The 25,506-nt window shown below is 43.4% G+C and overlaps 2 protein-coding genes across 3 annotated transcripts in view; one reads left to right on the top strand and one right to left on the bottom strand.

Annotated features, from left to right (window-relative positions):
* Window positions 1-25,506, top strand: part of LOC140741337 (thyroid hormone receptor alpha) — a 502,247-nt gene that overhangs the window by 457,845 nt on the left and 18,896 nt on the right. The window lies entirely within an intron of this gene.
* Window positions 21,725-25,506, bottom strand: part of nr1d1 (nuclear receptor subfamily 1, group d, member 1) — a 29,982-nt gene continuing 26,200 nt past the window's right edge. For both annotated transcript variants that reach the window (XM_073071433.1, XM_073071434.1), the window contains exons 7-8: window positions 25,080-25,290; window positions 21,725-23,182 (exon numbers count right to left, since the gene is read on the bottom strand). In XM_073071433.1, coding sequence (XP_072927534.1) covers window positions 22,986-23,182; window positions 25,080-25,290 — 408 coding nt within the window. In that variant the 3' untranslated portion in view covers window positions 21,725-22,985. The remainder of the gene's footprint in view (window positions 23,183-25,079; window positions 25,291-25,506) is intronic.

Here is a 25,506-nt window from a genome sequence, read left to right on the forward strand (position 1 = left end):
ATTAGCCATTTCTGCTCAGGGATCACTCGATCTATGCCTCTTATCATCTTGTACACTTCCATGTGATTTGATATGGAAGCTGCAGATGTCTTCTTGCCCTTTTTTTTATTTAGAGATACAACACGGTACAGACCCTTCCAGCCTAATGAGCCCACGCCGCCCAATTACACCCATGTGACTGATTAACCTACTAACCCTTACATCTTTGGACTGTGGAAGGAAACCAGAGCACCCGGAGGAGACGCACATGGTCATGGGGAGAACATTCAAACTCCTTACAGACAGTAGCTGGATTGAACCCCGGCCATTGGCACGGTAATAGCGTTACATTAACCGTTACAATACTGTGCTGCCCTGGTCCTTCTTTGTGAAAGAGGTCACGGGTCTAACTGAGAAAGTGTAGTGCAATTTGTACGGTACTTACTCCACACTGCAGCTTCTGTGGACCAGTGGTGAATGTTTACGGTGATAGATGGGATACCGTTTCAGTGGGCAGCTTTGTCCTGGATGAAGGTGAGTGTCCCAAGCATTGTTGGAGCTCAATTCCAGGCAAGTGGAGGATATTCAACGGTACACAGGCATGACTTGTATGTTGGGGAAAGACTGAAGGCTGTCAGAAGAGTCATCTGTCATAGGATTCACGGCCTCTGATTTGCACTTGTAACCACAGTATTTAGCTGCATAGTGGAGACTTAGCACTGGTAATGACATTGAATTTCAAAACTAGTCATCTGGGTGCTTTTTAATTACATTTATCAATGGCCCAACAAGCTACGACACAGTAGCATAGTGGTTAGCTCGTTGCTTTACAGTACAGGTGACCCGGGTTCAATTCCCGCCACTGCTTGCAGTATGTTTGTACTTTCTCCCTGTGATCGCTTGGGTTTCCTCCCACAGTGCAAAGACGTGTTGGTAGGTTAATTGGCTATTGCAAATTGTCCTGTGATTAAAATGGGGGACGGCGTGGCTCAAAGAGCCAGAAGGGCTAATTCTGCACCTAATCACAATAAATATATATAAAACTAATGCCGTGGAACTGCCTCCCTGGCTCTGTAAAACTCATCTCACAAGTGTGGAGCTTCACTTGCTAAAAGAGAATTAATGTTGGGATTTGATTCGTTTTGTTTTCACCTTTCCAGCTCAAGGATCCAAGGATCAACTTTATTCACCCAACAAAGGGCTAATACATTTACCTGTATTAGGAAGTTGCTGCGTAACAAGCAACAAAAAAAAACAACTTTCGATAATTATAAAAGATTAAGAATTGTTTTAAAAATAAGTAATTATATATAAATAAAAAGCTAATAAAGTAAGAGATTAAAGGATAGATAGGGAATAAAATGTTCATAAATAAATAAATCCCAGAATTAATTATCTTATCTCTCTCCATCAAGCCCATTCATCTGGTCTAATATTTACCGGTAATTCACTTGAGCCAACGAAGGTCAATTGAAACACCAGAGACTGCAGATGCTAGAAATCTGTAACAACATGCAAATAGGCTGGAGGAACCTAAAAGAGTCAGGCAGCAGCTATGGGGATAAACGTAGATACATAGAAAACCTACAGCACAATACAGGCCCTTCAGTCCACAAAGTTCTGCCAAACATGTCCTTACCTTAGAACTACGTAGGCTTACCTATAGCCCTCTATTTTACTAAGCTCCATGTACCTATCTAAAAGCCTCTTAAAAGACTAGCATATCCACCTCCACCACCGTTGCCGGCAGCCCATTCCACACACTCACCACTCTCTGAGTAAAAAACTTACCCCTGACATTTCCTCTGTACCTACTCCCCAGCACCTTAAACCTGTGTCCTCTTGTGGCAACCATTTCAGCCCTGGGACAAAGCCTCTGACTATCCACATGATCAATGCCTCTCATCATCTTGTACACCTCTATCAGGTCACCTCTCATCCTCCTTCACTCCAAGGAGAAAAGGCCAAGTTCACTCAACCTGTTCTCATAAGGCATGCTCCCCAATCCAGGCAACATCCTTGTAAATCTCCTCTGCACCCTTTCTATGGCTTCCACATCTTTCCTGTAGTGAGGCGACCAGAACTGAGCACAGTACTCCAAGTGGGGTCTCACCAGTGTCCTATATAGCTGCAACATTACTTCTCGGCTCCTAAATTCAGTTCCACGATTGAGGAAGGCCAATACACCGTACGCCTTCTTAACCACAGAGTCAACCTGCGCAGCTGCTTTGAGTGTCCTATGGACTCGGACCCCAAGATCCCTCTGATCCTCCACACTGCCAAGGGTCTTACCATTAATACTATATTCTGCCATCATATTTGACCTACCAAAATGAACCACTTCACACTTATCTGGGTTAAACTCCATCTGCCACTTCTCAGCCCAGTTTTGTATCCTATCAATGTCCCACTGTAACCTCTGACAGCCCTCCAACTATCTACAACACCTCCAACCTTTGTGTCATCAGCAAACTTTCTAACCCATCCGTCCACTTCCTCATCCAGGTCATTTATAAAAATCACAAAGAGTAGGGGTCCCAGAACAGATCCCTGAGGCACACCACTGGTCATCGACCTCCATGCAAAATATGACCCGTCTACAACCACTCTTTGCCTTCTGTGGGCAAGCCAGTTCTGGATCCACAAGGCAATGTCCCCTTGGATCCTATGCCTCCTTACTTTCTCAATAAGCCTTGCATGGGGTACCTTATCAAATGCCTTGCTGGAATCCATATGCACTACATCTACTGCTCTACCTTCATCAATGTATTTAGTCACTTCCTCAAAAAATTCAATCGGGCTCGTAAGGCACAACCTGCCCTTTACAAAGCATGCTGACTACTTCTAATCATATTATACCTCTCCAAATGTTCATAAATCTTCTCCATCAACTTACCAACCACTGAAGTAAGACTCACTGGTCTATAATTTCCTGGGCTCTCTCTACTCCCTTTCTTGAATAAGAGAACAACATCCACAACCCTCCAATCCTCCGGAATCTCTCCCATCCCCATTGATGATAAAAAGATCATCGCCAGAGGCTCAGCAATCTCCTTCCTTGCCTCTCACAGTAGCCTGGGGTACATCTCATCCAGTTCTGGCGACTTATCCAACTTGATGCTTTCCTAAAGCTCCAGCACATCCTCCTTCTTAATATCTAAATGGTCAAAACCCTTTATAAGGACTGTAAAGGGGGAAGGGAAGTAGCCATTATAAAAAGGTGGGATGAAGGGGCGGAGCAAGAGCTGCCAGGTGATAGGTGGATTCTGGTGAGGGAAGTGATTTGCATGTGAGGGAGGAGAGAGCGGAACTAGCAACAAGAAGCCAAGAGGTGATAGGTGGAAATGACAAAGGGCTGAGGAAGAGGGAATCTGATAGGAGAGGACAGTGGATTCGGGAATAAGTGGAAGGGAGTAAGGAGAGGAACCGGGTGAGGAATGTGTGGATGATGGGCAGATTTGGAAAGTAAGGAAGGAAGTGGGGTGATGGGGGCCCGGGGGTTACCAAAGCCATCATGTTGGATTCTACCAAGCAGAATATGAGTTGCTTTTCTCTAATCTGTGTCAAGCCTCAACTCGACAATAGAGGAGGCCATGGAGGAAATATGGCTGGCCACCAGGAAGATCCCAGCTGGTATGGCAGATGGAATGGAGGTGCTCAACGAAGCAATTCCTCAGTCTGCATTTGGTCTCACCAATGTAGAGGAATACCAGGAACAGAGGATAAATGACATCAGTGGCCTCATATGTGAAGGACTGCCTCACCTGGATATTGACTCTGGCTGGGGAATTAAATTATTTGTAACTTGGATTGTACTGTATTTAGAACATAGAACAATACCGCACAATACAGGCTTTACAACTCACATTGTGCTGATCTTTTAACCCTAACATCAATCTAACCCTTCCTTCCCACATAGACCTCCATTTGGCTTTCATCCATATTTATTTTAGAATCATCAGAATCAGATTTGTTATCACTGTGTTATATGACACGAAATTTGTTGTTTTGCGGCAGTAGTACAGTGCAAAGACAAAAAATGACTACAAATTACAAAATAAATAGTGCAAACAGGAATAATGAGGTTGTATTCATGGGTTCGTGGACCATTCCGAAATTAAGTTGGATCATTGTCGCCCTAAACAGCAGTTGTGTACTGGGTAAAGAGACTGCAGAGATGCAGAAAACACCACTTAAAACTTGGCAAGTCATCTTACCTTGTCACTGCTCACAATATGATGCCACTAGAGGGCAGCCTGAACCCAGATAACGCAACCATATTAGCTTAATTAAACCCCAGAATGTAATCACTGCTCTGATTCATATTTCAAACCCTGTGCAAATTTTAGTTTTGTTTTGCATTCCCACATAATCATTTTCAGACTTAGGGATGCACAAAGGGTGTAAAGGGAGCCACAAAAGTTAAAGTTATTTTAAACATTTGCATTGTAATAAACTCCAACAGAAATGTTCTTTAAAGTCAAATGTGATTGTATTTTTGCCCTTTCTCTCTTTGAATATGCTTTCCAAATACAAGTAACTTCTATTACTTGTCTGGGGAACAGTTCCATGGGTGTTGTTTACCCTCTGATATCTGGTTTTGGTGGCCAATAGTCACACACACTGCACTTACATCATTGGGGGTGGGTCGCTATCCCATTGTCTCTCTCCATTGTAGCTGAGACCAGCACAGGCCAAGAGTTTATGCTAAATCCTCCTGAGCTAGTTTGTGCTTTGTGCTTTCTCTTATTTATTCCAGAGAAAAATGCCATTAGTTATGTGGATTAATTGGAAAAGCTAGAATTGTTTCTCTTTGGATCAGAGGAGGTTATAAGAGGGTCCAACATACATATTGAAGATCACGAAGGGCACAGAGAGAGCTGATACAGAGAAACTGCTCCTACTGGTAGAGGGGTCAATAACCAGTGGGACAAGAATGTGGGCGATTGACAAAGGAATCAAAACTAACAAGAGATGTCAAGGTCCTGGGTGTCATTTACCCCTCGGTACTGAGTTACCATGGTTCAGCTGCATCATTTCAAAGGGGCCCAGTTCCACAATCTAGAGGGAGTAGCTGGTTGTACTGGCCTCCTCATATCGAGCAAATTCCTATACACGTACAGTGGAGAGCATTCTGACTGGTTGCATCACCTTCTGCTATGGAGTCACTGATGCACAGGATCAGAAAAGCTGCAGAGAGTTGCAAATTCAGCCAGCTCCATCATGGTCACAGCCTTCCACACCATCAAGGCATCAAGTAGACACCATCCATCATTAAGGATGCTCACCTTCTAGGACATTGTCTCTTCTCATTACTACCATCAGCGAGGTGGTACAGGAGCCTGAAGACGCACACTCGATGTTTAGGAACAAATTCTTCCCCTCTGCTATCAGATTTTTTAATGTCCATGAACACTACCTCACTATTCCTCTATTGCACCATTTACAATGTCTTGAAAAAGTATTCAGCCTCCATGGCTATTTTCACATTTTACTGTCTCATTTCCTAAATTTAAAATATATTGAAGTAGGATTTTTAAGTTAATCTACAAAACATTGTGTATCACATCAAATCACAAGTAAAATTCCAAAACCTGTCAACAATTTACTAAAAAATTAAAAACCAAAATTGTGAGGCAGAAAAAGTATTCATGCCCTTCATAATTACTACACTAACTTTCCTCAGCTACAATACTGTACATTAACTTACCAACTCACCCAATTTGTTGATGTAGAAAATTGGAGGATCACCTGAATAAATACCCCCTCACTGTAAGGTCACAGAGTATGGTGGATTTTCAACAAAAGCGGTAGATTTTCAACAGACCAGGCCAAATTGAAGACAAAAGAGCATTCAAGACAAGTCAGGGAAATGACAGAGAAGCACAAATCTGGGGAAGGATACAAGAGCATCTCAAAGGCACTGAACATACCTTGGAGCTCAGTGCAGTCCATCGTGAAAAAGTGTGAAACCCCTTTTTGCTGGGCATCTCTAGAGAGGTGGCTCGTTAGCCCCTCGCTAACAGCCACCGGACTCAGCGGTGAGAAAACCACCTTTTTCAGACTCTAGGGTCAGTATGACTTGGGTCCCACCAAACCCAGGAAGTTGGGATGTCTCGACCACCCGAACACTGATCTGTGTGAATACTGTGCAACTTACTGCTCGTCGGCAAGAAATAACAGACCATACATTGCATACAATTATAAAGAAAGCATATTTACAAATGTCAGCTCTATTGGATAGTAAGTAGAAAAAAAGAAAATGAAAAAAAGGACCCATTATAGTTAACCCAGTACAAATGTGCACATAAGTTGGAGCACATCTCAAAATTGTCTTTAACTCACATGCTGGACCCATGGTCTGTGTGGAGGCACAAACCACCTTCTGAATGTAGTTCGAAATCCATCTCAAACAAACGGTCTCCCCCACGGGAGTTTTGGTCCTTCCTCCTTGAAGCCATTCGTCTGCACCAAACACCTGGTGCAATATCCTCAGCCGTCTTCCATCCTGTCTTCTCCCAGCTCCCACCAAAAAGACCTCGACACACACCAGTGTCCATCACAAAAACTCATCCTCAGTGAAAGAATGTAGGAAGCATCATGCCATAGGGATGCCTTTCAGCAGCAGGGATTGGAAATCAGGCCAGGATTGATTGGAAGATGAATGCTGCTAAATACAACGAGATCCTGGATAAAAACCTGCTAGCCTCTGCCAGAAAACTTAAACTGGGGAGGAAGTTCATCTTTCAGCAGGACAGTGACTCAAAGCACACTGCCAGAGCAACTATGGAGTGGCTTCAAATGAAGAAAATTGAATGGGCAAGTCATGCTCCAACACATAATGCAAAGCTAATAGAGACTTATCCAAGAAGACTGTAATAGCTGTGAGAGGTAGTTCAGCTAAGTACTGAGCAAAAGGAGATGAATACTTTTGAACTGCAGACATTTCAGTTTTTGAGTTTGTAGTTTTTCATGCTTTACAATTTTCCATGTTTTTTGGGGCTCTGCTGTGAAAAAAGAAGCATGTGATTCACAAATAAAGACTCTCAGTTCAATTGATCAAAATCCCTGGTTGTGATACTCATTGATGTGAACAAAGGGTTGGGGGCTGAATTCTTTTTCAAAGCACTATATTCATGTATTTATTTTTATTTTAACTTATGGTATTTTAATGTCTTGCACTGTACTGTTGCCACAAAACAAATTTCACAACCTATGTCAGTGATAATAAACTATAAGACAAAGGAGCAGAATTAAGCCATTTGGCCTATCAAGTCTGCCTCCACCATTCCATCATGGCTGATTTATTATCCCTCTTAATTCCATTATCCTACCTTTTCTCCCCAACCTTTGACACCCTTACTAATCAAAAACCTATCAACTTCCGCTTTAAGTATACAAAATAACTTGGCCTCCACAGCTGTCTGTGACAATGAATTCCACAGATTCAACATCATCTGGCTAAAGAAATTTCTCCTCATTTCTGTTTTAAAGGGTATCCCTCTATTCCAAGGTTGTGCCCTCTGGTCCTAGACTAGGCAACATCCTCTCCACATCCATTCTCTCTAAGCCTGTCAATATTCGATTAGATTTCAATGAGATCCCCCCTCATTCTTCTAAACTCCACTGAGTGCAGGCCCAGAGCCATCAAATGGTCCTGAACATTAACCCTTTCAATCCCAGAATCATTAACCTCCTCTGGACCCTCTCCAATGTCAGCACATTTTCTCTTAGATAAGGGACCCAAAACTGCTCACAATACTCCAAATGAAGCCTCAGCACTACATCTGTGTTCTTATATTGTTGCCCTCTTAAAATGAATACCAACATTGCATTTGCCTTCCTTACCTCCAACTCAACCCGCAAGTTAACCTTTAGGGAATTCTGATTCTGATTCCTTGCTGGGGAGAGTGTTTAGGAGTTGGGAGGAGGTCGAACCGGGCAAAGTAATAATATTCACTACAATAAAGAGAAAGCATTGGTTAAGAACGTAACAAACAGGGGGGATTCTCTCTGCCATTCAGTAAATAGGTTGCCCATCTGATCTTGGCCTCAGTACCACAATGACACTTCCTCTCCCAGGCCCTCTCTTATTGGTTGAGTGCCTGTCACCTTTTGCCTTTACTCTGTCCATATCCCCTAGGATAGAGAATTCCAAATATCCATGAATGCGAGAGACAAAAATTCCTCCCCCCCCCCCCCCCGCAGTGTCTGTGCCAAACTTGATGCCAAATTAACCTTAAATTCTTCTTCTGCCTGCACACAATCCCTATCTAAAAGTATTTTAAATGCCACTGTTATATCAGCTTCCACCACTACAATTAACCACCTTTTCCACACATCTGGTATTTGACATTTCTGCCATGATAAACAAGCTAGTCTACCCCACCCAGGGCTCTAATAATTTTATATTGCGGGTATAATATAATTTTATGATCTTAAAAGTTTTGTGTATTAGGACCTCCAGCTTTATTTATATTGCAGTATTTTATAGGCTCATTCTGCATTATTTATTCTTCTTCCAAACTGAATCCCACAATACCCTCCATCAGTCAGTTTATTGCCCACTCACCTTCCTATATCCCTTTGCAGAATCTTTTCATCCACTTCATAGCCTGTTAACTCACCTACCCTGGATCATCAGCAAAACCAGCCACAGTACAGTTGGTATCTGTATACACTGGGAATTGTTGAGGCTCCAGAGTCCCTGTGTTTCGAGTTAGTTACTGACTGCCAATATGAAAATGACCCGTTTATCCTGATGCTCTATTTCCTGTTAGTATCCACCCCCAAAGCATAAAACATATTCTAACTTGCAAAATAAAACCAAGGATGTAATGTTGAGGCTTTATAAGACACTGGTAAGGCCTCACTTGGAGTATTGTGAACAGTTTTAGGTCCCTTATCTAAGAAAGGATGTGCTGAAACTGGAAAGGGTTTAAAGGAGGTACATGAAAATGATTCTGAGATTGAAAGGTTTGTCATAGGAAGAGTCTTTGATGGCTGTGTCCCTGTACTCATTGGAATTCAGAAGAATGTGGGGGGATCTCATTGAAACCTATCAAATGTTGAAAGGCTTCAATAAGGTGGATGTAGAGATGTTTTCCACGGCTGGGGAGTCTAAGACCAGAGGACACAGTCTCAGAATAGAGGGACGTCCATTTAGAGTGGAGATGAGGAGGAATTTCTTTAACCAGAGAGTGGTGAATCTGTGGAATTCGTTGACACAGCCGACTGTGGAGGCCAAGTTATTCGGTATACTTAAGAGAGAAATTGATAGATTCTTGATTGGTCAGGGCATATGAATACGGGGAGAAGACAGAAGACTGGGGCAGAGAGGGAAATTGAATCAGCCATGACGAAATGGCAAAGCAGTCTCGATGGGCCAAATGGCCTAATTCTTCTCCTGAATCTTGTGGTCTTATGGCCTCATAAATAAATAGTGCAAAAGACAAATAATGTGGTAGCATCATAAACATAAGAGATTCTGCAGATCAAGAGATATCTGGAACAGGGAGACTGAATAAGGATGATTTACCTTGATCATATCAAATGACAGAATAGGCTCAAAGAAATGGCTGCCCTACTCCTGTGCTTACTTCTTAATATTTCTATGACCTCTGGGGCATAGAGGGAAAAAATGAGAAGAAATCTAAGGCTTACAATTGACAAGATTTTTTTTCACAACAGGGACAACAGATTAGAGGAGTTATTTAAACATGTGCAAGTATTCTAGGAAATATTGTGGCTTTAGTGGGTGATTTGAGCATTCAGTTACCCTGTACCAAATGATTCAGCTGCCAGTCATCTATCATCTTTCTCTTCTGGGAAAGAGCTCCCTCTGGTGCTTTTTTAAAATGGTTGTCATTGGGCTGTGATAGACATTGAGTCAGAGTCACACAGCACCGTAAATGGTCCTGTGACTCATTGAGTCTCACTGCCTCAGTAAAGCAGCAAGCATAATTAAAGACCACAACCATCCCAGACATCCACTCTTCTCTTTTCTCCCATCCATCAGAAGTTACAAACCCATACCACCGGTCTCAAGAACAGCTTGTCTAGAACAGAGCTCTTGTATCATAAAATGGACTCTTGGCATCATAATCTACTGTACCTCGTTATGACCTTGCACTTTATCGTTTACCTGCACTGCACATTCTTTATGGCTCTACACTTTACTCTGCACTGTTATTGCTTTACCTTATTTTAGCTCAATGCTGTAATTTGATCTCTATGAACAGTATGCAAGAGAAGGTTTTCACTGTGTCAATATTAAACCAGTACCAACAAAACCAATACCTCTTTATGTTAATCCCTTTTACCAGCCTTGGTGATTCATTTGCTTGTCTAGATCATGCTTAAATATTGCTTATGCTTCCATTTCTCCCTCAGGCAGTACGTTCCTGATTCCAATCACCTCTGGGTGAGAAAGTTCTTTCTCAGGTCTTATCCCTTACCCTAAACCTATGCCCTTTAGATTTAGATACCACAGCTACACAGTAAAATTTCTTACAGTAAGCTTTATCCAAGCCCCTCATAATTGTGTATACTTTTGTCAGGACATCACCTCTCACCACCCCTCTGAACCCCCCCCCCCCCACCACATCCAAGAAAGCAACTCCAGCCTATCCAGTCTCTCCTGAGAAGTGAATCACTCCAACCCAGACCACATCCTGGTAGATCTCACCCACATCCTACCCTTTCTATAATGTGGCAACCAAAAATGTAGACAGTACTCCAACTGTGGTCTAATATATTTTATAAACTTGTACCTCCTCATTCTTTTACTCTATACTCTGGATAACGAATGCAAAGTATCTCATATGCCTTCTTCACCATCTATACTTAGTAGCCATTTTATTAGGTACCTCCTGTTCTGAGTGTACGTTTATGGTCTTCTGCTGCTGTAGCCCATCTTCAACATTTGATGTGTTGCTTTTCTCCACACCACTCCTGTAACACACGGTTATTTGAGTTACTGTCACCTTCCTGTCAGCTTGAACCAGTCTGGCCATTCTCCTCTGACCTCTTTCATTAACAAGGCGTTTTCACCCACAGAACGTCCACTCACTGAATGATTTTGGTTTTCGCACTATTCTCTGTAAACTCTAGAGAGTGTTGTGCATAAGAATCCCAGGAGATCAGCAGTTTCTGAGATTCTCAAACCACCCCATCTGGCACCCCAACAATCACTCGACAGTCAAAGTCACTTAGATCACATTTCTTCCCCATTCTGATGTTTGGTCTGAACAACAACTGAACCTCTTGACCATGTCCACATGCATTTATGTATTGAGTTGCTACCATGTGATTGGCTGATTAGATATTTGTATTAACGGGCAGGTGTACAGATGTATCTAATAAAGTGGCCACTAAGTGTACCTCTGCTGTCACCTTCGGGGACTCTTGGAATGGTAAACACATACTCTTAAATATACCACAATTCTCTACCATTCCCACCAATATCAATCTTCCTAAGGTGCGTTACCTCATACTTATCAGGGTTAAGTTCCAGCTGCCATTGCTCTGTCCATTTTGCCAGTTGGTCAGTATCATCCCCAGTCCTCCTGGCTATCATGAGCACTACCAATTTTTGTGTCATTTGTAAAGTTATTAATCATACTTTGTAGGTCATACCCGAATTGTTACTGTGTAACAACGTGCAAGGCTCCTCGGCACTGATCGCTGTGGTGCACCACTGGTCACAGGCTACAAATCACACGCACAACTGATGGGATGTGATTGTGTCACAAAGTGAGATGACCTTGCCCTTGGTCAGTGGACTCTCCTAACAGCGGTGTTCCTTCAGATTTCTGAACCATCCATGAACCCACAGATACTACCTTGCTGGTGGCACGCACAAAATGCTGGAGGAACTCAGCAGGCCAGGCAGCATCTATGGAAAGGAATATACATTCAAGACCCTTCATCAGGACTGGAAGGGAAGGGGGCAGAAGCCAGAATGAGAAAGTGGGGGTAGGGGAAGGAGTACTAGCTAGAAGGTGATAGGTGAATCCAGATGAATGGGGGGTGGGTATGAAGTGGGAAGCTGGAGATAATAGGTGGAAAAGGTAAAGGGGTGAAGAAGAAGAAATCTGATAGGACAGGAGAGTGGACCATGAGAGAAAAGGACTAGAGTGAGGTGATGGGCAGGTGAGAAGAGAAGAGGTAAGAAGGGAGCCAGAGTGGGGAGTAGAAGAAGGAAGGGGGAAGGAGAAATCGATGCTGATGCCATCAGATCAGAGGATACCCTGATGGAATATGCAGTGCCATACTTCCAGCCTGACAGTGACCTCATCATGGAAGTAGGGTGGCCATTGACCGACATGTGGGAATGGGAATGGGGATTGGCATTTAAATGGTTGGGTACCAAGAAATCTTCCTTGCAAAATAAGAGGGTGGTAACAAGAAATAATTCTTGGTAACTAAGAGAAGTTAAAATGAAGAGCCTGAAAGTATAGTGCCTCAATGCATGGAGTTTTTACATTAAGATGGATGAATTAATTGCACAAATAATGTCAGAGTGGTTACAGGGTGACCATAGATGGAAACTGAATGTACAGCGATATTCAAACTTCAGGAAGGACGTGCTGAAAGGAAAAGGTGGTAGAGTCACATTGTTAGTCAAAGGGGAAATCAACACAATAGTGAGGAAGGATATTAACTCAGAGAACTGTAGAATATAGAACACAGAACAGAACAGCACAGAAACAGGCCCCTTGTGCCACAATGTTGTGCCGAACCAATTAAATTAGTAACTAAATGGCCAACTAAACTAATTGATAGAAAATAGACCAACCCATCACAGGAACAGACCTTTCTGCTCAGGAACAGGCTCTTCTAGCACAAGAACAAACTCTTCTCTGATGTGAAATCTGAATGGGCAGGAGCTCAGAAACACCAAGGGGCAGAGAGCATTAGCGGAGGTGGGGGTGGGGTTTATATGGTACCCGAATAGTAGTGGTGATGTATGAGGGGTGATTGATAAATTCGTGGCCTAAGGTAGAAGGCGATGAGTTATACAGCTCTCGTTACATGCACGTGCAGTTCAACTCTTTGAGTGATTATGCAGAAAGTTTGAAGTTAATACTCATCTCCTACCTTAGGCCATGAACTTATCAATCGTCCCATGCTGTGGACCACCTCTGGAGGTCCAAGAGACCGACTTCTACAGAGAAGGATCTATATGCTCCACGACCGCTGGACTCAGCGTGTAAATGTAGGAAAATTAAATGTACTCGTTTTTCTAAAATTGACTCCTACCTTAGGCCACAAATTTATCAATTACCCCTCGTATGTAGATAATAGCATTCAACAGGATATTAAAGATGTACATACTTGGTAAGAGTACCACTGTTATTATGGGTGACTTCAAGCTACATTTAGATTATGAAAACCAAAATCAGTAATAATACTGTGGAGGTGAACTTCCCGGAGTGGGGTTTTCATGGCCTTTTAGTCCTATCTGGAGAACAGACCACCCTATATTGAGTCCAAAATGTCATCCTCTCCCTGGATGATGCCTGACCTGCTGAGTTCCTCCAGCATTTTGTGTGAGTTACTCTGGATTTCCAGCATCTGCAGAATCTCTTGTGCTTACCCTATGTTAAGTCTTGTGTACTGAGAAATAACTGGTAAACATTCTTGTACTGTGCAATCATTTAGAATTCTCAATTAAAGTGGGGAGTATGAGAACTGATTCCAAGGTGACACTGTGGTGCAACTGGTAGGACTCCAAATATACTGAGTTCACTTCTTCTCACAGCTCCAATGTATTGAGTTTACTGCAGACATTGGTGGTGTCTTTGCATGCTCTCCCTGTTACCACACAGCTTTCACCTGGGTGGTCCAGTTTCCACAACCCAAGGTTTCCACAACTCACTTGCAAGGTTAGTTGGCCACGGTAGTTTGCCTGTAGGGTAGATGATGTTAAAATTGATGGGAATATGGGGAGAATATTTTACTGGGATGATTAGTAGAGGTTTGGATTGCTCTGTAAACCAGCATAAACTCAGTAGGCCAAACGGACTCCTTCTATGTCGAAAGGAAATGTGTTACAGCATGGAATACGTGGGACATGAATTTTAATAAATGAAACTATTGGGTGGGTGTTGACCAAGATCGATTAAGGGTAACTACTTAAAGAGTCAACAGTAAGATCGGCTTTGCAAGCACTTAAAAAAATATGTGGATGAATGTTAACAATTGCTCATTTCTGTCTGGCACAAAAATATGACAGTGTGAAGATTGGAGCCAGCAATTCTCTCATCACTCATTGACCACTTAGTTTGAAGGTATGATTTTCAGTTTTATCTGTGTCTGATTGGAAGCTATTCCCTGAATTAATTATCAACTAAGACAGCAGACACACACACTGAATACTACCATCAAACTGGCAATGGCGGACATTTCATAGGTTCCACCTTACCACTTAGAGTAGCAATGTCTCTATTCTCACCTCCACAATTTCAGAATCAGTATCAGATTTGATATCACTGGCATAAGTTGTGAAGTTTGTTGTTTTTGCGGCAGCAGTTCAAACAACATAAGAAAGAGATGCAGGATTCAGCCATCTGACCTGTCAAGCCTGCTCCGCCATTCAATAAGAACATGGCTGATCTGGCCATGAACTCATCTCCACCAACTTGCCTTTTCCCCATAACTCTTAATTCCCCTACTATGCAAAAATCTATCCAACCTTGTCTTAAATATATTTACTGAGGTAGCCTCCGCTGCTTTATTGGACAGAGAATTCCATAGATTCACCACTCTCCGGGAAAAGCAGTTCCTCCTCATCTCCGTCCTAAATCTACTCCCCCAAATCTTGAGGCTGTGTCCCCTAGTTCTAGTCTCACCTACCAATGGAAACAACTTTCCTGCCTCTATCTTATCTATCCATTTCATAATTTTGTATGTTTCTATTAGATCTCCTCTCATTCTTCTGAATTCCAGTGAGTACAGTTCAGGTGAATCAATCTCTCCTCATAATCTAACCCCCTCATCTCTGGTGAACCTCCTCTGCACTGCCTCCAAAGCCAGTATATCCTTCTTCAAGTAAGGAGACCAGAACTGCACACAGTACTCCAGGTGCGGCCTCACCAGTACCCTGTACAGTTACAGCATAACCTCCCTGCTCTTAAATTCAATCCCTCTAGCAATGAAGGCCAACATCCCATTTGCCTTCTTGACAACCTGCTGCACCTGCAAACCAACCTTCTGCGATTCATGCACAAGCAATCCCAGGTCCCTCTGCACAGCAGCATGCTGCAACCTTTTACTATTTAAATAATAATCTGATCTTTCATTTTTCCTTCCAAAGTGGATGACCTCACATTTACCAACATTGTACTCCATCTGCCAGACCCTTGCCTGCTCACTTAACCTATCTATATCTCTCTGCAGACTCTCTGTATCTTCTGCACAATTTGGTTTTCCACTCAATTTAGTGTCATCAGCAAACTTAGATACACTACACTCAGTCCCCTCTTCCAGATTGTTAATATATATCGTGAACAGTTGTGGGCCCAACACCGACCCCTGTGACACACCGCTCACCACTGATTGCCAACTAGAGTAACACCCATGTATCCCAACTCTCTCCTTTATATTAGTTAACCAATCTCTATCCATGATAATACATCACCCCCAACTCTATGCATCCTTATCTTATGTGGCACCTTATCGAACGCTTTCTGGAAATCCAAGTGAATAATGTCCATCTGTTCCCCTCTATCCACTGCGTTCGTTATATCCTCAAAGAACGCCAGTAAGTTTGTCAAACGGGACCTGCCTTTGCTGAATCCATGCTGTGTCTGCCTGATGGATCCATTTCTTTCCAGATGCCTCGCTATTTCTTCTTTAATGATAGCTTCAAGCATTTTCCCAACTACAGATATTAAACTAACTGGCCTATAGTTACCTGCCATTTGCCTACATCCTTTTTTGAACAGTGGCATGACATTTGTCGTCTTCCAATCCGCTGGGACCTGCTCAGAGTCCAGAGAATTTTGGTAAATTATCACCAAAGCCTTTACTATAACTCCTTCCATTTCTCTCAGTACGCTGGGATGCATTCCATCAGGACCAGGGGACTTATCTATCTTCAGGCCCACAAGTTTGCTCAGTACTACCTCTTTAGTGATAGCTATTATATCGAAGTCCTCACCTCCCATCACATCCATAACATCTCTCTCTGGCATGTTAGATGTGTCATCCACCGTGAAGCCACTTCCTCAGTATCAATTTCCCATTCTCGTCCTCCAAGGGACCTACATTCACTTCAGCCACCCTTTTCCACTTTATATAATTATAAAAACGTTTACTATCCATTTTTATATTTTGTGCTAGTTTCGTTTCATGATCTATCTTCCCTTTCTTTATTGCTCACTTAGTGGTACTTGATTGCTTTTTAAAGTTTTCCCAATCTTCCAGTTTCCCACTACTCTTGGCGACTTTGTTCACACGAGTTTTAAGTTTGATGCCTTCTTTTATTTCCTTAGTTATCCAAGGCTGGCTCTCCCCACCCTTATTGTCTTTGCTTTTAACTTTTGTTGAACACTGTGAAGAATCTCTTTGAACGTCTTCCACTGTTCCTCAACTGTCCCACCTTATAGCCTGTGTTCCTAGTCTATACTAGCCAAATCCTCCCTCATCCCATTGTAGTCTCCATTCTTTAGGCATTATACACTGGTTTTAGATTGAACTTTTGCACCCTCCATTTGTATGAGAAACTCAATCATACTATGATCACCTTTTCCAAGAGGATCCCTAACTACAAGATCACTAATTTTACCTGTCTCATTGCACAGGACCAGATCTAAGATAGCACGCTCCCTTGTAGGTTCAGTAACACGCTGTTCAAGAAAGCCATCACAGATGCATTCTATGAAGTCCTCTTCAAGAACCCACCCCCCTACTATTTAGTTTAAAGCCCTATCTATAGCCCTAGTTATGCAATTCACTAGGATCCAGGTCCCATCACAGTTCAGGTGGAGCCCATCCCATTGGTACAGCTCCCTCCTCCCCCAATACTGGTGCCAATTTCCCACGAATTCAAACCCACTTCTCCCACACCAATCATTGAGCCACACAATTAACTCTCTAATCTTCTTGACCTTGTGCCAATATGCACGTGGTTTAGGTAATAATCCAGAGATTACCACCATTTTGATTCTGCTTTTTAACTTAGTCCCTAGCTGCTCAAATTCCCTCAGCAGAACCTCTTTCCTCATTCTACCTATGTTGTTGGTACCCACATGGACCATGACAACTGGATCTTGCCCCTCCCAAAACAATACATAATAATAGAGAAAAAATTGTGAATTGCAATAAATATAGATACTATATAAATACAAAGTACTAAATAGCTAAATTAAAGTTGTGCAAAAATAAAAATGAAATAGTAGTGAGGTAGTGTTCATGGGTTCAATGTCCAGTTAGAAATCAGATGGCAGAGGGGAAGAAGCTGTTCTTGAATCATTGAGTGTGTGCCTTCAGGTAGCAATGAGAACAAGGGTGATAGGGGTCCTTAATGATGGACGCTTCCTTTTTGAGGCATCGCTCTTTGAAAATGTCCTGGATATGACAGAAGCTGGTATCCATGATGGAGCTGACTAATTTTACAATTTTCTGCAACTTACTTTGATCTGCTGCAGTAGCCCCCCCCCCCCCCAGCCCCCACCCAATACCAGACAGTGATACAGCCTGTCAGAATGCTCTCCATGGTACATCTGTAGAAACTTGTGAGTGTCTTCGGTGACATGCTAAATCTCCTCAAACTCCTAATGAAATATTGCCACTGTCGTGCCTTCTTTGTAGCTGCATCGATATATTGGGCCTAGGATAGATCCTCAGAGATATTAACACCCAGGAACTTGAAATTGCTCACTCTTTCTACTTCTGATCCCTCGATGAGGATTGGTGTGTGTTCCCTCACCTTACCCTCTTTGAACTCCACAATCAGTTCTTTAGTTTTACTGACGTCGAGTGCACCACTCAACATCAGTAAGACTATTGCTATGACACCACTCAACCAGCTGATACATTTCGCTCTTGTACACCCTCTCGCCACCATCTGAACATCTGCCAAAATGGTTGTCTCATCGGCAAATTTACAGATGGCATTTGAGCTGAGTCTAGCCACACAGTCATGGATATAGAGGGAGTAGAGCAGTGAGCGAAGCATATATCCCTGTGGAGCGCCAGTGTTGATTGTCTGTGAGGTGACGAGGTATTTCCGATCCACACAGATTTCTAGCTACTAGCTCCACCCTGCCATTCCTTTGTAACTAGTGAATGAAGAGTTTTGATCCAAAACATCAACTGTCCATTTTCCTCCACAGATGTTATTTGACCTACTGAGTTCTTCCAAGCAGTTCATTTTGTACTCCAGATTCCAGCATCTACAGTCTCGTGTCTCTGAATGTACAATTGTTTGGGAAATGGCATTATCCCATTGTGTTTTTACCACCTTTTTGAAATAGGTAATCCAAAACTGCTCCATCCCAACTCATATTCTGATCTTCTATTTAATTGTCCTTAGCTTTGCTTCCCAGAAATTCTACGCAATGTGGGTGAAAAGCAATGCTAAGGTTTTATTTTTTTTAAAGCAAAGGAGTAACGCTGAGGCTGCATTTGGAGTATTTGAAGCAGTTTTGGGTTCCTTATCTAAGAAAAGATGTGCTGGCATTGGAGGGTCCAGGGGAGGTTCATGAGAATGATTGCAGGAATGAAAGGGCTAATGTATGAGGAGCATTTGATGGATCTGGACCTGTACTCACTGGAGTTTAGAAGAATGTGGGGGGATCCCATTGCAACCTATTGAATATTGAAAGGCCTCAATAAAGTGGATGTGAATGTGTTTTCTATGGTGGGGGAGACTAAGACCAGAGGGTACAGTCTCAGAATAGAAGGACGTCCCTTTAGAACTGAGATGGGGAGGAATTTCTTTAGCCAGAGGGTGCTGAATCTGTGGAATTCATTGCCATGGACAGCTGTGGAGGCCAAGTCATTGGATATGTTTAAAGAGGAAGTTGATAGGTTCTTGATTAGTCAGGGCATCAAAGGTTACGGAGAGAAGGGAGGAGAGAGGTGGGGGAGACAGGGTTGGAGTTAACCATCATGGAATAGTGGAGATAATTCAATGGGCCAAATGGTCTAATTCCGCTCCTACTGTATGTTTTACGGCCTATACAAATACAGGCAGGTTATTTTGTGCAGCTGGTGCAATAAAAATAGAACTGCTAATGACATGCTCTCCCACCACAGCTGCTCAGGAATCTTTCGGTCCCAAGAGCTTAACATCTTCAATATAATCAACACTCTGCAAAAATCTAGAGCAGCAGAGCCGTGTCTTGGGGCACTGCCAATCAAACTCAACTAAGCGGATCTATTGCTCCCTTTAAAAGATTTGCATCTTTTATTTTATAAATTCACTCCGACAAAGGAGCAGTCGTTGCCCACTTTCTAGTTGTGCTTTTGACAGTGGTGCTGAGATCCACGAAACTCCACATGAAGGTTTGCAGCAATCAGGTCATTTCCTGGGAGGCACAAAAGACTTTGCAGATGCTGGAAATCTTGAGCAACACACAAATTATGTTCTCCCCATGACAGCGAGGGTTTCCTCCGGGTACCTCAGTTTCCTCCCACAGCTCAAAGATGTAGGTGTTAGTAGGTTAATTATCTTGTGATTAGGCTCAGGTCAATCAGTGGTTGCTGGGCGGTGCAGCTTGTTGGCCTGGAAGGGCCTGTTCTGCACTGTATCGCTAGATAATTTATTTTTAAATTGCTGAAGGAACTCAGCAAGTCAGGCAGCATCTATGGAGGGAAGTAAACAGTCCACGTTTCAGGCTGAGACCCATCAGCAGGGCTAGAAAGGAAGGAGGCAGAAGCCATTATAAGATAGGGGAAAGGGGGAAGAGTCTCAGCTGGCAGATGACAGGTGAGAGCACGTGAGGAGAAAGGTAGGTGGGTATTGGCATATTATTGGCACATGTACCAAGACAGAGTGAAAGGCTCATCTTGCATACTTAATACAGATCAAATTATTACACCGTTCATTAAATAAGAGAAAAGTGGATTAACATAAAACAGTATCAATGCAGAATAAAGTGTAAAAGCTACTGAAAAATTGCTGGTAAATGATAAAGTGCAAGATACAACGATGTAGATTATGAGACCAAAGGTCCATATAATGATACAAGCGGTCCATTCAAGAGTGTGATAACAGTGAGATAGAACCTGTCCTTGAGTCTGGGATGGAGGGGGATAATAGGAGATGCTGGAAGGTAGGTAGGCGGAAGAAGAAAGGATCTGATAGGAGAGGACAGTGGACCATGGAAGGGAAGGAGGGACCAGAGAGAGGTGACGGGTATATCATGAGATCGGAGTGGGGGGGATATTGTATTGGGATAGGAGTGGCCCCTCACACATTTCTCTACCAATTGTCCCATATCCTTTCATAATCAAAAGCCTATTAATCTATGACTTGAATGTACTCAGCAACTGAGGACCCCCTTGACAGAGATCACCAAAGGTGCAAAGCCTTCTGTCTGCAGACATTCCTTCTTCCCTCAGTATCAAACGCCCTGATTTTGAGGTTATAACTCATGGTTTCAAACGCTCCAGCTAGGTGAACCAACATCGCTGCATCTACCCTACCAAGCTCCGGAAGATTTTCAGTACATTTCAATGATACTGTACTTTTAAACTTCAAAGAATAGATGCTGAATTGGTGTATGGTCACTAGCATGGCTTAATTTCAAATTATTTAATTAACTAAATTTAAATTCCTTAGCTGCTGTGGTGAGATTTAAATTTGTATTATTAGCCCATATTTTTGTATTCCAACCAACTAACCACTGTACTATCCAATGAAATCTGCCAGTAACACCCAACTTAGAAGTCAACATAATCAAGGACCTCTCCCACTGCAGTCAGTTCCTCTTCCCTTCCCACCCCCCCCCCCCCAATCAGGCAGAAGGTTTAAAAGTCTGAGAGCTTTTATGTAGCATGTGGCAACAGACTCTTGAACAGACCTCATACGCCAAAAGATCTCCCAATCGACCTCATTGTGGCACTTGCAACTTATTTGTCTACCTGTACTGCACTTACTCTGTAACTGTGACACTTATTCAAAATTGTTTTTCTTTTTACTACCTCAATGTATTTATGCATGAATATAAAACAAGTACAGCACAGTACCTTGTGCCAATCTTTTACCCTACTGCAAGATCAATTGAACATTTCCCTCCCACATAACTCTCCATTTCTCTATCACCCATGTGCCTATCTGAGAGTCGCTTAAATGTCCCTAATGTATCTGCCTCTATCACCACCCCTGGCAGGGCGTTCCACGCACCCACTACTGTCTCTGTAAAAAAAACTTACCTTTGACATCCCCCTTATACTTTCCTCCAATCATCGTAAAATTATACCTCTCATAATGGCCATTTCTGCCCTGGGAAAAAAGGCACTGGCTTGACTTTGATCACATGGTACCATCTGTCTGGATGGCATGCAGACATTCTCCACTCTATCTCAGTAAATGTGACAATAATCAACTGATACCAGTTCTTTTGTCCACTGTACTCAAAACATTCCAGCTGATCAATAACTCCAGTCTGTGGCACTATAGGATACTGTACTCCACTCTGAAATCAGAGTTCTTAAGCAACTCAAGCCCACCCTGCCGTGGTCCATTGCTCCAAAAAGTGTTCTGCCGACACCACACAAGAAGACACCAAACTTTGCTTTGTTGTTTAATTCAGTGCATTTGTTATTTTAATTTTTATAAATTGTTAATGGATTGATCTGGATTCACAAACACGTCAATAATTGAAGGACACCGACGGATGATAACTGTAATTATCCAGAGCAGATCCTGCACTCAAGCAGTGGCCACCCAGGGTTATGTCTGACACAATATGCCTCCGTCCACCTCCTCTCCCATAGGTTCTCAGCTCTCCCCCAGTGAGCTTCCTCTAAGCAGGACCCCAAAGAAAGGCAGTAGGTTTTCACAGGAAACCCCGACACCCTTACTGTCTTTCCAGCTATCACAAAGCCGCAGCTGTCCGCCCTGCTGTACTGCCACCGCCATTTCTTTCAACACACCCAACCCCCACCAACTCTGCTGACCCAGAGGTATTGCGGTCAATTGTAACACTATCTGAATCGGTGACTTTCTGCTCCATATAGCTCTCAGGGAGAGAGGGAGTGGCATCAATCAGGCTTAGAGAGTCTTCAACAGGGATATTAAAATACGACTAAATCACAAAGACGCAGCAATTCACTCACAAAATTCCGGGGGTTTGAAAGCGAGCTTCCAAGACAGACATGGAAACTGGAATTTTTTTTTTCTGATCAGTTCATTGTTTTCTACAAAATGCCTCAAGTTGTCAGCTGTTCTATGGACACAGTCGCAGGACAGTCAATGAAATGTGAATTGCGTCAAACAAAATGATGCACGGGCAAGATGGGCCTCGGTCACTCTGCCTCAGACTGCAGCCCTACACGGGAGTTGCTCAGTCTTCTGCAGGACTGGGATCTGAAGTTCGCCCTTTTAATGTTATGTGAGGGCGCGCTGTCCATGAGGATTCTGCAGTGCTAGGCCTGGCTACAGGTTCGTCCACCTACCTCGATTTGAACCAGATGCGGGGGGGTGTGGGGGAGTAGGGGAAAACTGGATCAGAAAGGGAACCCCAACCTGCTCACTCCAGGGCACACAGATCTCCAGATGACTTTTATTCATTACTCAAACCAAGTATTTAACCTTATACCTATTTCTACCATCAAGCTCATGTATGCAGACATATTAGAGGTCCCAAAGGGTGCTTTTAAATATATTGATTTGTAGAACATTCCTTATAAGAATATATTACACTCCCTTGACAGCTGAAATATACACATATTTACAGCATGTTTTGCAATATGTCATCTGAATGTTCATTGAAATAAAATAAAAATTGCTTTTAAAATGTAGCAGAGGCAGGGAGGTGATTGGCAGGAGCTCAGGGATCTATCCGAAAGGCCAGTAGCTTCTCAGAGTGCATGTTGTTCAACGTGCGGAGGTCCGGCAGCTTCAGGAGCAGCTTGGTGAAGCGCGAGGCCTCGCTGGGTTGGTTTTTCATGATCAACGCTCTGAGCACTCGGATCAGTGTCTCCTGGAGCTGCTCCACTGAGTCTACATTTTCGATTCCGGAGCGATCTGGAAGGAGGGAGAGACCACAGGTCAATAAAGTCAACCCAAACAACCTCCAAAAGCAGTTGTTTTGAAGAATGGTTACACTGGCTCTATACTAAAGCTCACTCCTGTCTTTAACTGGGACTTGGTGGGCTTGTGCATGAACCCTACAGACAAGTCCTCCCCTCCCCTGTTAGCAGCTGATGATTCACCAGTATCTCCAGACAGCTGTCGACAAACCAAGTGTTAAATCGCTAAATTATGGAGTGCATGTAACAATGTGTTTTTGATACTCTCCGGGTTCAGGTGCACGCCAGATGTCAAGGAATTCCCCGTCCATATGTGTCTATTGTTGGAAATGGTGAGTCCCCAAACGTGTGCACAGGGCTTGCCTGAAAAACCGTAGGTGCAGTGCAGCCGAGGCTTTTAACAACTGCCCACTTAAGGCGACGTCCAGGAGGAATTGCTTCTATCAGAGGTCATGGATCGTTGTAATTCTCTATCCCAGGAGGCTTCACTGAAAACAGTCAATGCCCCTAGGGTCACGACAGTAGTGCAGCACTTTGTGTGTTGCTTTAATGTGCCCGCGACATGGGCCCAACTCCCGCCACTATCTGCAAAGAGATTGTATGCTCTCCCCATGAGCGTGTTGGCTCCCTCTGAGTGCTCAGATTTCCTCCCACATTCCAAGATGCACAGGGCAGGGTCAGTAAGTTGTGGGTATGCTACTTGCATCATCGGACTGTGCTGGTTGTTGATGCAATGACGTATTTCACTGTATTGTATATTTCAATGTACATGTGACAAATAAGGCTAATCTCCCTTTTATCTAATCCCTCGTTAATCTAATCACTACCGACGGATCTTTGGAGGCAGCAGAGTCAAAGATTATGGGGGTCAGGTGGGGAAGTGGAGGTCAGATCAACCTGTATGTTGTCGGAGGGGAATGCAGGCTATTGTTGACTCCTGAATCCGTGGCATCTGCAACTGGGCAATTGAGCTGCACGTGCTACTGACTCCTGCAGCCGATGAGCCAACCTTGGGTTATAATACCAGGCAAGCAAGCTGCCCGGAGCAGTGAACCACATATAGTAGATCAAATCTCGCTACGGTGGGTAGGGAATTTATGTTGCATTTATTAACATTGAAAGAGCAGCTGCTATCAAAAACCCTAAGCATGAGGAATTCTACAGATGCTGGAAATTCTTGAGCGACACACACACAATGCACGAGGAGCTCGGCAAGTCTGACATTTTGTGTGGGTTGTGTCGGGCTGCCTGGTTCATTACTGCATTTTCAGCAAAGGAAATCTGTCACCTTTACCCGATCTGGCCAATGTGTGACTCCAGACCGAAGCAATGCGTTTAACTCTCACACAACTTTCAAAATGGCCAAGGAAACCACTGGGCAATTAGAGCCGGACAACAAAGCTCCCAGATCCCACAAATGGTTAAAAACTATTAAGTGTGACACAGTGGCAAAGATAATAGAGCTTCTGCCTCACAGTTCCATCTACCCGGGTTTAATCGTGACCTCTGTGGAGATTTCACCTTTGCCCTGTGATTGCATGGTTTCCCCGGGAGTCCCTGTTTCATCCCACATCCTAACAGGTAGGTTCGTCTGACCACTGTCAATTACTCCTAATATGTGGGTGACAGGTAGAGTCTACAGGTACTGGATGGAAAGAGAGGAGAATAAAATGGGTCTGTATAAATGGGTGCTCGATGGTGGACATAGTCTCCTGGGCTGAAGATTCACAGTATGAAAAAATCACAGCTGAGGAACCTAGGGTGCTTTACAATTTATTTGGGTGTCTACACTCTAAGCATAACAAGAATGGTCTGGAATCACAAGCAAGAGGAGTTGGAGAGCGAACTCCAATCCCTCCTTCTGCCATTCTACCACCCGACTGAGCCCTTACCTGCTGAGACCAGCACCACAGCTGTGAACAGGCCCAGCTCCTCCTCGCTGAGGTGCAGGGAGCTCAGCTTCTCACTGAAGTCAAACATGGAGTTCAGCAGGTCTCCCATTCCCATCCCCCGCAGCTCTTCAATGGAGTAGGTGGTCCCGCTGATGAAAGTTACCGTCTGCTCCTTCACGTTGAACAGGGACGCGAATCGCACCATCAGCACCTGTCACACAGGAAGCCAGAGTCATCAGCTGTAAATTCTTTTCAGCAGGTGGGGGCCTTGGTGAGAACGCTACCAGGGCACATCATCTCACAGTTTGAGTTAACCAGAAAATCCCTGGTTCAAGACGGGAACACAAAAATCCAGCCTGACACTGCATTACAATGCTAAACACAAGAGATTCTGCAGATGCTGGAAATTCAGAGCAACGCATACAAA

This window comes from Hemitrygon akajei, chromosome 18 (genome assembly GCF_048418815.1).
Source record: "Hemitrygon akajei chromosome 18, sHemAka1.3, whole genome shotgun sequence".
NCBI classification, from domain to species: Eukaryota; Metazoa; Chordata; class Chondrichthyes; order Myliobatiformes; family Dasyatidae; genus Hemitrygon; species Hemitrygon akajei.